The sequence below is a fragment of the Xiphophorus maculatus genome, chromosome 1 (genome assembly GCF_002775205.1).
Source record: "Xiphophorus maculatus strain JP 163 A chromosome 1, X_maculatus-5.0-male, whole genome shotgun sequence".
Classification (NCBI taxonomy): domain Eukaryota; kingdom Metazoa; phylum Chordata; class Actinopteri; order Cyprinodontiformes; family Poeciliidae; genus Xiphophorus; species Xiphophorus maculatus.
This window is the reverse complement of record NC_036443.1, coordinates 8,563,967-8,579,662: the sequence shown is the minus strand read 5'-3', so window position 1 is coordinate 8,579,662 and position 15,696 is coordinate 8,563,967. Positions and strand designations below refer to the sequence as shown.

Genomic DNA, 15,696 nt, shown 5'->3' with positions numbered 1-15,696 from the left:
GAAGCCGCAGGCAGAGTGGGCGTGGCCGGACGATGGGCAGACGTGGTCGGCAGCCAATCAGGTGAAAGATAGAGAGAATCACCAAAACAATGATAGATAGATAGATAGATAGATAGATAGATAGATAGATAGATAGATAGATAGATAGATAGATAGATAGATAGATAGATAGATAGATAGATAGATAGATAGATAGATAGATAGATAGATAGATAGATAGATAGATAGATAGATAGATAGATAGATAGATAGATAGATAGATAGATAGATTCACTTGGATTACTTGGATTTTTATTTTATCTACCAACACAAACATGGGCATAAGTGTAATTTTACAAAATATAATAGAAATATTAATTATGGTGATCCATTTGATCAAATGCACCTAAAGAGGTGAAAGGGACTCGAGTTGTGCTATATTAATGGTATGCCTCAACAGCAGAACAAAAATTATTCGTCATGTTTTTATAAATAAAAAGTAAGAAGTAAATTTCTGTTCTGCCAGTTCCTTGTAGTCCTTGTAATTAGTAAATAGAATCCATCTTTAAATGCAATATAAATGCTATATTCTGTTGCCACAACTCTTAGCCATGCACTCCACCAATGTGCCCTTTTCCCATCAACAGTCCCATTTAAGTTAGTCACAAACCATTTAAGGACAAAGCAAACACGCTCTTGTCAGATGAGGAGAAAACTGCACTTGTCGGCCTACATTCAAACCATCTCGTAGAAAAGTAACACAACACTCAGAATACATTATGTCGTTACACTTTTCTTCAGCTGGGACAGAGAAGCTGGACAGAGTCGATGGGAAGATGAATTGAGCGAATTAAGTGACAATACTGGAGAAACACCTTTGACCCCAAGGGTTCTTTTTCATTATTATTATTGTTGTAAAAATTTATTATTATATTCTATCATTGCATACTCCTTGAATCTATATTCAGTCTTACTTTGGCCCTCTCTTGTAGTCAGACAGGGGGTTAATTTCAGGACCTGTGTGAGGTCTCATCTAAGCCATATTATTTCTTTAATAAAAAATGTAGCTTACTAGTCACTGATATGTCTGATATAGCTGACTGCATCCTCATAGATGAAGACACGCATGAGGTCCTTTCAAACACTAAGGTCAGTCTTAGGTCATTCTAAGCTAAAAATGGTAAGTCATCTAGTCTCATTTTTATTTATGTGACAATATAACATAAAAAAGTGACAAAATAGCTAAGTGTGCTGTGAAAGATGGCACAAGATAAATAGTTTTTGAACTACATTTTTCATTTAAACTAAGCATAAGTAAGAAAGGCCTTATTCCAGTTTAATTTAATATTGTGATAACCAGCAGGGGACAGAAAGGCAGTGTCCTGTTTGTCTCTGCAGTTACATAACAATAATCGTGTGATGAGGAGAACAGAGAATGTGATCAGAGAGGGCAGGAGAGGAGGAGGGGAGCAGGCAGAGAACATTGGAGGAAAAAAATACTTTCTATTCATCCTCTCAGTGGGACACAGAGTCCTGCTTCTACTCAATCGCTCACACAAAGACACAGTCATTCTTAGCACATACAGAGGCCCTGGGCATCATAAAGAAATTCTAATAAAACAATGCAGTGCTGTGGATTCGTAAGATTTTTCTGATGTACCACTAAATAAAGGGTCATCATGATCTGTAAACAATTAATTGCAATTAAAATCATTCTACAAAGAATGCAAAGCATCCTGATCAACCTGGTAAGGTATCGCGATAATCCAAAGGACTTCCAACTTTTTTTAAACTGGCGAATCAAACTCTTCAAATCAAAGCATTCTTTTAATTAGTCAGAGTTAACAGAAACATTAATTTAGTTTTTATACTGTGCAGAACTTCGAGGAGCGCTTACTTCCCATCATAAGTAACAGAAGGGTAGTTTGAAGCAGGTTTTCCCCAGGGCTAGTGCACACTGGGTAGTGAGCCATGTCGTCCATTTCAAAATAGCCACGTTTGATCTTTTTATAGAACAACATAGTTTATGAATTTTTAGGCATTTTGCTATGCTATAAATTATTTTTATATCCTCCAAAAAGCAAGTACCACACCCACAATGTCGGTGACATCACATAATTGGAGTTCTTGATTTTTTTTTTTATTATTCAGATTTTTAAGGTGTTTTGTTTTCTCGATTGCAGAAAAGTGTTCAAACCATATTTGATAATCCTGAATGGATTATAGACAAATGTTGAGATCAGTAACATATGAAGGCAATTTTGTAAGAGGGACAGTAAATTAATCAAACTATGAACAAATGTGTTTAATGTTTTTGTTTTGCTTTTCTTCATCACACATTGTAAAACATTGTAATGTGTGGTGTCAAAATCAAAATCCATGTCATAACTCAACTCTGCTTTTATTGTCAATATACATTTGTTAGTAAGAAAAATACACCTCTGAATACTGTGCATAACAATTACTGCAAAAAGTTACATAACTTGTGGCGATGCAAATAATTTTACCTTATCACTTAAATGTTTTCTTCCTTGTTTATGGTTGTTCCACTTAGAACTACTAGTGTGGTCTCTGCTGCAACTCTTCCTTCTTAACACAAGGTGGCGGTAAAAGATTGTCCTATCTTTTTTCTCTTTCTCCACAGGTACAGCTAAAAGAAAATTTAATATTATAAATTACAGATAATGAAAATCCAAGATTCAGTTTCTCAGAAGATTAGAATACGTTGAAAAAGATAATTATTGGAAACTCATGGTACCACACCCCAATCAACTAACTGAAAACATCTGCAAGGTTTCCTGAGCCTGTTAACGATCTCTCAGACTGGGCCAGGAAGTGATTCTATCATGGGATTCTATCTGTCTTGACAGAAGACCAGGAGGGTAAGCCACAAAAGGTCATTGGTGAAGAAGCCGGTTGTTCTCAAAGTTCTGTGTCCAAGCATATTACCACAAAATTGAGTGGAGGGGAGGATTGGAATAGGAAAAGATGCACCAGCAGAGAGGAACTGTTTCAGATGAAAGTAGATTCTGCATTTCATTTGGAAAGCAAAGTCTGGGAGAAAGAGTGGAGACACAGAATCTACAGTGCTTGAAGTCCAGTTCAAAGTTTCCACATCCAGTGATGGTTTGGGGTGCCATGCCATCTGCTGGTATTAGTCCCATGTATTTCCTGATTGTCCAGACCCCGCAGTCAATGCAACAGTCTACCAGGAAATTCTGGAGTGTTTCATGCTTCCCTCTACAAGCTGCATGAGATGTTGATTTTCTTTTCCAGCAGGACATGGCACGGTCAGCACTGCCAAAGATACCTAACGCTGGACCAATGACCACAGTGTCATTGTTCTTCATTGGCCCACAAACTCCCCTGACCTAAACATCATAGAAAATCTGTGGGCTGTTGCCAGGAAGAAGATGAGAGATATCAAATCCAACAAGGCAGTTGACCTCTGCCATTGTACACTGATGCTGTAATTCATGCAAGAGGACACCCAAACAAGTATTAAGTCCATAAATGTATATATTAAGTTAAAGAAAGTTTTCAAAATCCTGACATTTGTGATTTAAAAATAGTCGTTTTTGATTGGTCTACCATGACATTCAAATTTTCTGGGGAAATGAATTTTGGGTTCTCTTTACCTGAAAGTTGTAATCATTAAAATTGAAAATAAAAAGAAATGAATAAAAAAATTCTAGAAATATTATTCTCTGTGTAATTAATCTCTTTAAAATAACTGCTTCACTTTCTGAAATGACTGCCAAGAAATATTGAACTCCTACGCAATTATTACATTTTTTTTACTTGTATGTTACGTTCCACCTCTAATTGGATAAGGGCTACCAAATGGCTGGTTTTATCTCTATAGTTCTTTGTGAAAAATATTGTTTGTGCATCAACAATTTTGTGTGTTTTGTTTTTTGTGTTTTTTAACTGATTTCCATTGAGCTGGAAGCTGCAAGACATGTAATAAAACACGATTCCATAGTATATTATATTTTCTCAAAGACGCTTAAATAAGAGATATGTTTTGACAAGACGATCCCTCTGTGGTGATTGTCTGACATCAAAATCCAGCAGCATAAAACACAAATCCCCGTTATGTAATAGAGCCCATTAAACTGAGCTCATCATAATAATGATACTGTAGATTATCTAACTTCGTGGAAGCATGCAGCTTCAATGTCAGTAGATGTTTGAATCCTGTCAGTAGTACCGTACCAATTAAACTGAATCATTTACTGTATATATATATATATATATATATATATATATATATATATATATATATATATATATATATATAATGCACACAAAACAAAGATTAGAGCATAACCCATCCGTCGCGTTCTGATTAAAAGTTCTTCAGTGATGCTTTTTCGATTCCAATAAACAATGTATAGCAGTAGTTTAAGCACAAAGAAAGAAACAAAAAATGTATTTGAGTTAAACAGACGACACAACACTTTTGAGCATAGCAAAGGGCCTTTACCAAATGAAACAAAACCAGGAGATGACCTTTTCAAGTGAATCCAGAGTCAAGATGGAACCAAAATGATTCCATCAAGTTACAAACACTGGACTAGCAAATTGGTGTTGCTTAATCGACACGTGCAAATAAATATTACTCATAACATGATAAGGGACGCCAACAAAATACTCAATACTTCCTGCATTGGGAAAAATCTAAATGAGGCCAACAGGATTCTGAGTATCACATTATGGGGCTAAAGAAGCTTTTATGTGGTCACACATTTTACAAATTTTAACTTCTGTTCTTTAAATAGGGGGGAAAACCAGTCAGATTAAAGCAGTACATACATAGAGGGCACTGCTTATTGACTTTCTAAGATGTAGGTGACCTCTAGTTCTGTGCTGCAAAAAAAAAAAAAACGTAGAGATTTTTTTTTTTTTTTTAAATAGGGCACATGAGAGTCACATTATTTGCAGTGAGTAATTTTCCACTTCAGCCAAAACATTAGAACAAATAATGACTAGTTTAGCCTGATAAATCTGCAGTGGGGAAGGGGAGGGTGTACATTTTATGGTTTAGTCCTACGAAAAAAGTGCACAACAGTCCAAAAAAATGGGGCAGTAAAATGTGACACAATGCCAATCACTTATTCTCCTTCGGCTGGATAAAGCGCAGTGACAGTGCTGATGCAGCTCATGTTTTCACCCACCTACACGGCCATCCAATTACTGCACTGAAGATTTCTTGCAAACGCAGCGATTTTCTAATGTTTCTCATGCCCCAAAAGCAACTGGAGTCTTTTAGACTCTGTAACTGGGAGAGTACGTCAATGAGAGGCACATCGGGGTATTTTTCATCCACAATTAGTGAAATATGTGGATTGTATTGTGGAAGTATTTGTTGATTGGTTTACTGAGTTTCCTCCCCGTGGTCTCACAATGAGGTTTGGGCTACTGCTGGGTGATGTGAGGTCCTAAATCTTTTGTCTTGGTAAAGAAAGTTTTCTGTTTTCGGCAGAATGAATGCAATTTTTTCCTTACACAGAAGGTGGAAAAAGGTTCATAACTTCAACTGTGTAACGATTATCCTAAGTGCCCGAGTAGAAGTGAAAATGTGCTTCTTCTCCGTTCATCCAAAGGAATTCTTCAACTTCAAAACATGGCTGGAAGTTACGCTGAGCTGTGAACAGTGTGAGGACAGTGACTCACATGCCCTAATTGTCCCATTTGTGACCTCAGTGGCCTCATAAATGTGATTGTTCTGACCTCAACTCATAAGCCCATAACGTCCTAACATGGTCAGAACTGAAGACGCCTTTAGAATGAGAGTTGAAACTCCTTCAAGATAAAAGAAAAGTCTATTTGTCCTCGATTTATGGGCTCCTGAGTGAGAATCTGCATCAGTATGTGGAAGAAATAAGATAAATGTACCAAAAATATATATTGAAGTTATTTTTCTTTTCTTTTTTTTCTTTTTTTTTTAAAGATTTTTAGCTTTAGAGAAATCTTAAAATCTTTCTCCACTTTGTATCTGAACACTACCATGTTAAGTTAAAGACTTTAACTGTGTATTTATTATCTTTAGAAGATGTGACTTTTAAAGATGTTTGATATGCATTTATTAAAAACAGTCAGAATCAGCGGTTCTCAAGTTTGTCTTATCTTGACAGACAACAACAATGTGTTGCAAAAATGATTTTGACCTTTTCTGTTTACTGTGTTAATCTCTTTTATTACATCCTTCAAATACCCAATCTGTGCCAAAGGATAAGAATTTTTGCTGGGATTTTTTTGGGGGGTGTAAATATGTAGCTAAATGCATTTGAATGTCTCGTTTTCCAAAATACGCATGGATTTAATTTATTTTTTTAAATTGTTTTCGGCTTTGTGTGTTCTCACAACGGTGGCGACAGAGCATCAGAAATGCGACTCGCCTCGTCTTTCAATGCATCCCATTATCTGGGCGGGGATAGGGGGAGAGAGATAGTGACCATAGCCACCACATTGCTTCCCTCTTCTCAGACACAGTTGCTCTGAGCAGGAACCGGTTGGTTTGTGCTATCCGCGCAAAGAAATCCTAAAGAAATGAGAGGACAACAACAAAACGGAGCAGTTTGAAAATCTGCTTCACAAACTGGGGCTTTTGTTTTGCATTCTTGCAGCTTTCAGGCTCGTCTTCTTCCGCTTCGTCCTGTTGCTCTGCAAGCTCTCATTGTAGGAGGAGGACTGGTCTCCCTTTTGTGTTGCTCTGCGGTTGTTTATTCAACTTCTGCCTCCCCAAGTCGGCATACAGGAGGTGGTTCATTTCAGCTTTTCACTGTGTCGTCCTAAACGGAATGAATGACAAAAACAAAGGAGGTTGATGTCCATAACTCTCCGACTCACCTCTCCTTCGCCTCGCCAAAGGAACGGAGACTTCATCTCCGGCAGAAGATGGAAAGCGGAGGCGGGACGGAGAGCTCGGACGGCGGCCAGGGGCAGCACTCGGCGCCCGGTCAGCCGCAGCAGCACCCCGGGGCTGAAACGGCGGCACAGCCCGCCCGCACGGGTGAGAAGAAGAAGATAAACCGGGCACCGTCTCCGGCGAGACCGAAGGACGTGCCCGGTTGGTCGCTCACAAAGATCCGCGGAGGGATCGGGAGCACAACCCTGAGCGTCAAGCCCGGAGCTATCCATCTGGGCAGCCGCATTTCCAGGCGCAGCCCTGTGGGCAGCCTCGCTGGAAAGGACGGTAAAGCCGAGAGGGGCGGCGGGAAAACGGTGGGAAAGTCTTCGCTGCTGTCCAAGACTTCGGCGTCCAAAGCGGCAAAAAGCAACAGCGGCCGGAGGAAGGTGTCGGACGCCAGCACAGGGTCCGACGACCTATCCAAAGACTCTGGGTGCGCCGCGGGGAAGCTCTCCCCGACAGACAGCAGCTCCGAGCTTTCGGACTGCGCCTCCGAGGAAAACAAACTCTCGGCGGATGCTGGGAGCAGCGACACCGAGTCGAGGAGCAGCCGCGGCGCAGAAGGAGAGAAGCCGCTCGGGAGCAGAGCTGGTCAGCGAGCAGCCGCCAGGAACACCTGCTCCACCGCGGAGAAAGATGAAAAGGATCGGCTCTTTCTGAGCGTGGAGACCGGGGAGGATAGCATTTCCCCGGGCGAGGAGCGCTCGGCCACCTCGTTTGACAGCAGGGTGCCTGCCAGCACATCCCTGGCGTTCTCAGACCTCACGGAGGAATTTACCGATGGCTTGCATGAGGAGTACCTCAGGGAAATAGAAGAGCTGAGATCTGAAAATGATTACCTCAAAGTAAGGAACATTCATTTTCTGTTTTTCTGTGGTTCCCTTAAATGCACGGACCGTATTAACACACATCACTGTAAGACATAAATATTAAAAGTCGTGTCATTTTACAATTAATAACTCAGTAAGTTTAGCTGTTTTTCATTGCATGCAGCGCACTTTAAGCTGCTGACAATTCTTTGGTTCGCTCTGATTTTTTCCCCCATGTGAAGATTGTTTTGGGAACCCCCGCCCCTCTCTGCGCATGATCTGTGAAGGATCGTTGTGACTAGACGTTAACAAAAGACCAAACAGATATGCTTTCCACCTCTTAAAGTGGAAGGAATGTAAACAATTTGAATAGTTGCATCTTATGTTTGCAGATGCTGCTTCATTGAAAGACATTTGTTGTTGGTGATGGCCATATTTCATAATATACATAAGGGTGTTTACACTGGTTTAGATGGAAACAACAGCAGCTTAACCTAATATAGCTTGTCAAATTTTGGTGCCACTCAATTACCTTCCTCTGTTCTCAAAGCTCCCCTCTTTTTTTGCAATGACTGTGTAGGCCCAAAGTAGACCAAATTAATCCACCCATCCATCCATCCATCCATCCATCCATCCATCCATCCATCCATCCATACATACATACATACATACATACATACATACATACATACATACATACATACATACATACATACATACATACATACATACATACATACATACATACATACATCGTGCTGGCCAGAAAATAGTTGGATATTCAATGTCCAATATGACTGACATGTGTAAAACATAATGGACTTTGGAGCTATTGTCCGTTATGAGAGTTTGTATCTCATTTATCCAGTGGCATGCATGCACTTGAACACATCAAAACGAGGAGGGGGGAGGGTAGTTTTAGCAGATTGAATAGCTGCTAATGGCAACAAAACAAAAAAGCATGCCTTTTGTTTTGCTTTCTAAATTGCAGCTACAGCATGTGACACGATCCAAACCAGATCTGAGCTTTGACTTTCAGGATGAATCGAACCCAACAGTAAGCCTCCCATTCAGCACGGGAGTTTGCTTTTTACCCGAGCTTCATTGATTCATATTTTGATATCTGAACCTGCCCAGGAGGCGTTCTGCAGTCTCTCTGCAAATCAGAGGCCCTTAAAGCCAAGTGTCTTTGACTGTTTGCACTGACAAATAACAACAGACCTTCTGTTCAGAATGAGGCACTAAACACAGAACAAACCAATTATAGGAAGAGATACAAGAAGGTGGTTTGTTCTTGTATTACAGGATTTTCTGTCATTTACATTTGGGATTTTCTCTCTCTCTCTCTGAGAACACAAAAATTGCTTTGAGTTGCTGATGAGAAAAGCTGAAACATTTTTCCTTCTCTTTAGAAAAAAGACAGCTGCTTAAATCGGTGCACTATTGGCGCCTATGAGAAACTCTGAAAATGTCTATCTTTGAACAAAATGCTTTGGTCTGATGGACCCGAAAGTAATTTGAATGGCAGCTTGTGCAGGTTGAAAAGTTTGATTGTGATTTGTATTCATTTACATATTAGCAACCTTAGACATAATAGCCTTGGAAAAACAGCCTAAAGTATTTGGGCTTGCAGTAAACAATACAGTTTAGTGCCAATAGTCCATCTTTCGGGCACATCTCTTTGGGAAACCTGTATTTAACTGATCCATTTTACACAAACACTGTACTGCTGAAGAGTGACATCCAGCATATTAAGTGAAATTGTTAGAGTAGAACTAACCTGACAATCTTATCAGTAACCCCCCCCTCCCCAAAAAAAACTGTTTCAGATCTCACAGATTGCCTGTAGACAGCAGTGAAAAGCAATACAATTAAATCTACTGGTCAAGCCTACCTTGAGATTGACTGTTTAAGGGAAAGATCAATTAGGGAGCATGTCCCGAAGCTCTCGCAACGTCTGACCAGACAAGCCAGTAATTGTCAGAGATTGATTGGAAGCGTTGACTGATTAGGAACACTTGCCTCTGTGTGCTTCTGGTTCTTTATGCCCAGCTAGTTCTAAAGGGAGTGTGTTATTTATATATATATATTTTTTTGAAGCTTCATTTTGACTTCAAACCAGGTTTCAGGAAGATCTAGTCAGCCCTCCGTGAAAAGTGAGTAGATAATTGACCATTTTCAGAATAACACTACATCATGATTTTAGCTGATTTCGTCAACATATGAAGAGATGTTTCTCCAGTGTCTCTCTTTGTGCTGGACAAATATTTGAAAATTAATTAGCAATGCATAGGTGTTAAGTAAATTCTTAAGACATTCATCTTGTCTTAGTGTTAAAGTTAGAAAAAAACACCCATTGCTATAATAGTAAAATGATACCTATTTTCTGAATGTGGTAATGGACAGACTACCTAACTTCTAACAGACATTTCTTTGCAATTTTTATTTGTGCAAGTGAAACACTGAAGCATAATGACACTCATGCGTTTCTCTCTTACTTAAAGCCACTCTTTGCGTCCTCTGAGTGCCGTTTTTCTCTGGCAGACTGCAGACTGAATATAGGCCAACGTGATTCAGAGCTACCTCTTTAGACCACAGCACACACTCCTGGGAGGGCCTGCAGTGAAGTTAATCTGTCGTTGCAGCTGTGAGGAACACCTGCAAAGATCTAAACAACATACTGTTTAAGCATCAGATTAACAGACTGGAGCTAAATCCTTATTCTAAATCTTATTTGTGACTACCTTCTTTCCTTAAAGCCTCATTTGATGTTCATTGTCATTGTTTGCCTCTGTATTACTGCCTGAGCTTGCAGTGCTGCCTATCTTTCACTATTGGCAATTAGCCTATAAACAGCAGTCAACTTAAAAATCTTTACGTCTACGGCGTGTTAAAAATACTACTTGCTATACACACTTTACAACCTCTTGCCATTCAGAACACACTCAATGCAGTGTGTGTGGCAGGCAAACAACAGTTTCATTGTTTCTCCACATTTGGCTCTGTTTCTACTCTTTTCAAGTGTTTTTCCTTCCGCTTGAAGTTAAAGAGAAACCTTTCTGGGCTGTACGAGTGTTACTGTATAAGTATGTCTTTGCTACTCATAGCTATCCCTCTGATTTGAAAAGTATTTTTCCCAGCCTTGACTTAATTTTTGAGGAATGTCTGTCCTGTGACTACAGTTTCAGATGCAAGATGAGCATCAGTTTCTTTGTACAGACAGGAAACAGCTCTGGATTAGTGTGATTGCACCACTACATCGTTTGACACTGAGAGCTTTTATTTTAACTTCCTGGTAGGTAGGATTTTTTTGTACTTGTTGTGACATGATTTACATGGATATTCTCAAATATTCTTATTGTCTACTTTGGATAAATATGTCTTTTGGGAAAAAAACTAAAATATAACAGGAATAAGCTGCATAAGCCATGTTGATGACCCTTATTTTTATTTTTTCTATGCCAGCCTGTCATATTTCACATGGCCAGTTGATCTAACAGTTAAAGTTCTTGACTTGCTGGAAGAAGCCAGGGGACCCAGAGACAACCCATGTATTCACAAATGGATCATGCAAACAATGTGAAAGATTGAAGCATGTTATGTTTGTCAGTATAAATAATTATATAGTTTTATTTATTAAATCAGAAAAAAACTTAACTTCAAATAAAAATACAGTGATGTCTAATAGTTTGAGCAGGTTGGTAGAGAAATGGATGTAGGCGGTGGTGAAGCTGCAGCACAAGGGTAAAGATGAGGGTACAAATTGACCCAAAGACTTTGGGTAAATGTCATAAATTATTTTAGCTCCAAAGGTTGTTGTTTGAACAGCAAAGTGCATAAAAGAGCAATTTCTTGGTTTCTTGAGTCATTGAACATAATTCTAAACTTATCACTTCATTGCGCAAATCTGTTACCAGTATATTACCTAAAGCTTGATAAGTATGTGATTAGAAAATCTTGGTTTTTAACCTGACATCTGAATTTGTGACAGGTTAACTCAACACTACAGCGGATAAACGCTAGCTAAACAGAGCACATATCAGGCAGGCTGGCTCTGTTTAAAGAAAATACCTCCTTGTCCACTACAGCTACTAAGCAAACAGGACAGAAAGGGGAGTTTAATAAATGCTGCTCCACATATTTTCCCACCTCAACAAAAAACCTAGAAAGGTTTTTTTATTTTTGGCTATGTTGCATTTTGTAGTAAGCTAAGCTAGCAGCTCTCCTGCTGCAGCCTTCTGTGTTACACAGACACATTAGAATGTAAATAAAAAAGAAACCCTTTACTAATGTTTTTAAACAATTTTATTTATAATTTAAATCTAATAAAACTCTTTAGGTTAGTATTAGAGAATGAATATTCAATGACATAAAAAGTTAGTTTATAATCTGAAAATTAGCACCAAATATACATTTCACTTTTCTTAGTATTACATTGACGTTTTGCCATTTCTTGCATTTTAGTTTGCCATTGCAAGCAGCATAAAGAACTTGCATGCATTCATACAGGAGAAAATAAATTGTGTGTGTACAGTAGCAAGGAGTTGTCTAAGCTGTCATGCGACAAATGGTTTCTGCCTTCCTCATTTTTAAATCATGTATCACTTGTCGCAAATACTTTTAACAGGACACTGAATCATTCGTCATATCAAGAAATCTGAATGATACTCTTGCAACCTGAGAATGTTACGGAAAAGAAGAAAACGTCAACTTTTAACTCAAAATACGCAGAGCCTTGCTCAAGCTTTCACATTCCTTGCTTTTGTCACATTTTGTCATGTTACAGCACCAAACCGCAAAGTATTTAGAGGGAATTTATGTGATATTTCCAACAAAATGTAAATAATTTGAATGAGGAAGGAAAAAAAGACAACAAAAAAATCAGAAAAGTGTGGTGTGCATTTGTATTCAACTTTTCTGAGTCATTCACCTTATATGCTCCAGTTGCAACTTCAAGTGTTTTGGGGATTTTTTTTCCACCAGCAGATTAAAAAAACCAGCATGCAAAAATGACAATGATCAATTCTTGCCACAGACAGTATCTGTTTGATTTTGGTCTTTGGACTTGAACTGGGTTTTGCTAACATTACAGCATGATTTCAAATATTAAAGTGTCTTGACTCTTAAACATGACAGCTGATTGGTTAATTTTTTTCTCCTGACTGGCTGTGTGCTCACATGACAGAGACTATCTTCCCTTTTCTTTCTCAGTTAGCTGTGAAAAGCAGGTCAGTGGAGCAATCTCTCTCTCTGTCTCTTGCCAGGATAACTTGTGATTCCCTGGTCTCATGTCCTCACGTTCTCCCCTCCTCTCCGTCATGTTTCATCATCTTTATGTACAATTAGTCCGCAAGCATAGAGAGGGATTTTTTTACCCACTTCCAAATTTCTCTTCAGCTATGTTTTTTTAATCTCCATCTTTGGAGATCTGTCCTTACTTTGGTGCACTGGCCCTGTTAAATGCACATATTTCTCTGTTTCTTCTTCTTTTATCTCGTTTCTCCTCTCATTTTTATTCTTTTTTTTCCCATTTCCTACAATTCCACCCTCTTTCCTTCTGGAATCGACCCTCTGCTCCTTGGATTGCACATTTGTACTTGTGCTCCTTGGAGAAAAAATTGCTTCCTGCTGAAGTCAATGTTAGTTTCATCAACACCGGGATGCTTACAAGACACTGTGCTGCATTATAATCCCAGACACTACCCTGTGGTGTTTTATTGTCCATTAAAAATATACACATTAACAATAAAAATGGCGCAGTGATGAAGTGATGAACTGTAGGATTTCATAAATTCAAGCCTCTTTAAAAACTGTAATAGTTGGGGATAAAAGGAGCTATTTCTGTTTTGTTTACACTTTGGTCGACGACATCACAAGAGGCGGAAGAATCGATCTGATCAGCTCAGACCATTTAACTGTTGTAGAGAAGCAACTTTTAACCAATTTTATTTATTTTTTTAGCATACATTAGAAAGCATTTGAGTTCCAGTCTATCTTGGTCCTCTTCCCTTTTGTTTTTGCCAAATGTTTCTGAAATACATTCGTTGCTCCCAAATATAGCTGATAAGCTTAACTGCTGCTGTACTAAATATAAGTAAGTACCTTTGAACAAGGGATTGGATTGAAAATGTGATCAAAGGGGAAGAAACACAGCAAGGAATGAATAAGTGAATATGCTCAAGGCATATTCAGTTGTGCCTTATGTGATGTCATCAGAGGTCATCTTGTTTTAGCGAAGGTGAAGTTCACAGATAAAAATCAAAACCAATAGAAAGCTGACCGTGAAACGCTATCCTATTGGCCACAAACTATATTATCGTTGAGACTTGATTCATTAAAAAAAAAAAGTACAGGCAGTAGCTTTAATCGTTAGTAGTTCCACGCTCATAGGAGTATTTTGTTGCTGCAGTGACACATGTGAACCCTACCTACTGCTGAACTCACTTCGACTCATTCCATATTCCACGCACACATCGCGACACATCCCCAGAGCTTGTTGTTGCTACAGTAGCAGCTCTGCAGAAGCTGACCCACATTATTCACTATAGTAAAATTGTGTCAGCACTACTACAACTACCACTACTGCTGCTGCTGCATCCTATTTCCGTTTCCTAACATCCTCACACATGTGCTTACATGCGGAGATTTCAGCAAACACACGCTTCTCGTCTTGGAGTCACGCTACTGTGTCACACAACCCTGCATCTGTGCTGCTGTCACATCAAGCCTCTTCCCATGGATGATAATTTTATTACTTACACCCACACTGCTACAGGAGCTGCACCCCAAAATATGATTCAGAGGGATGATGCAATTCATGTTTCTAGGTTGAAATGAATCATTGATTGCTATTTGTTCAAAATGAGAGGTAGGTAATATGCAGTGGATATCTTTGCAATGTTTTTGTCACGTTCTTTACGGTTTCCAAGAATTAAGGGTTTTTTTTGTGTTTCACATTTCTTGTCCTGAAAGCTCCTGTATATTCTTGTTGCTTTAGATATATAGGTAGACATAGACAGATATAGGTTTATTTCAGACCTTTCATAGGAAGTAAAACACCCAGATAGAAAGACAACAAAGCAGAATCAGCATCCAACCTAAAGAGTGAAGTTAGAAGTTTTGAGCTCCCCGGTGATATGCCTATTCTTAAAATGTGTGAGAACATCTTGCAATAACATTTGTTTACGTAATTCTGTCTTCTGATGACCCTTTCAGTTGCTGTAGCAGACAGTCGAGTCTGTAATTATTAGGTAATTATTAGGCAGTTATTAGACTGATGAAGAGAAGATGAAGTGACCGACAACGAGCTGACCAAAGAGATTATGTTGATAACAAGCTCAATGGGATCATATTTTCAGATGATTGCCTCACCATGGGGATAAGAGGCTTCAATAGCTCTCCATAAATGTTGAAGGATTCCCTTTATGTCTATATAATGTTTTCACCTTTTAACTGTGGTCCACTCTTGGGGAGTAAATTACCATGAAATATGCCGTTTTCAGAATATGACTGGAATTCTAATGAAAACATGCATTACTTTCTTAACTCCTCCCTTTTTTGAACCGTTTCCAGGATGAGATGGAGGAGCTGAGGTCTGAGATGCTGGAAATGAGGGACATGTACATGGAGGATGATGTTTACCAGCTGCAGGAACTGCGCCAACAACTGGAGCAGGTAAGAACAAGCCAGAGCCTATCTTGGTTAACATAGGAAAGTGTTTCAAAGCAGGCAAGCAAGAAAAGGTTTATCAGTCATCTGCTTTTGATGCTTTTAGGCAAGACCAGTCCTAGGTTAGATTAGCAAAATGATCTCCAGGCTTCCCTTCAAAGCAATGTGAGCCTTTAATTTTGCAATACTTAAACATCTGCCGTAATTGCACCAGAGTGTTCTTGCACGTAATAGTCCCACATTTCTTCCTTAAGTCTTGCAATGTTAGCTAGAGGAATTTGTTTGGCAACTTTCTCGTGGCCAAATGCAAGAGGTGGCATTGAT

The 15,696-nt window shown here is 38.9% G+C and overlaps 1 protein-coding gene across 4 annotated transcripts in view; it reads left to right on the top strand.

Moving 5' to 3' along the window:
- Positions 1 to 6,476: 6,476 nt before the first annotated feature.
- The window catches only part of soga1 (suppressor of glucose, autophagy associated 1), a 91,095-nt gene continuing 81,875 nt past the window's right edge, over positions 6,477 to 15,696 (top strand). For all 4 annotated transcript variants that reach the window (XM_023331631.1, XM_023331617.1, XM_023331622.1 and 1 more), the window contains exons 1-2: positions 6,477 to 7,740; positions 15,277 to 15,378. In XM_023331631.1, the coding sequence (XP_023187399.1) occupies positions 6,790 to 7,740; positions 15,277 to 15,378 (1,053 nt within the window). In that variant the 5' untranslated portion in view covers positions 6,477 to 6,789. The remainder of the gene's footprint in view (positions 7,741 to 15,276; positions 15,379 to 15,696) is intronic.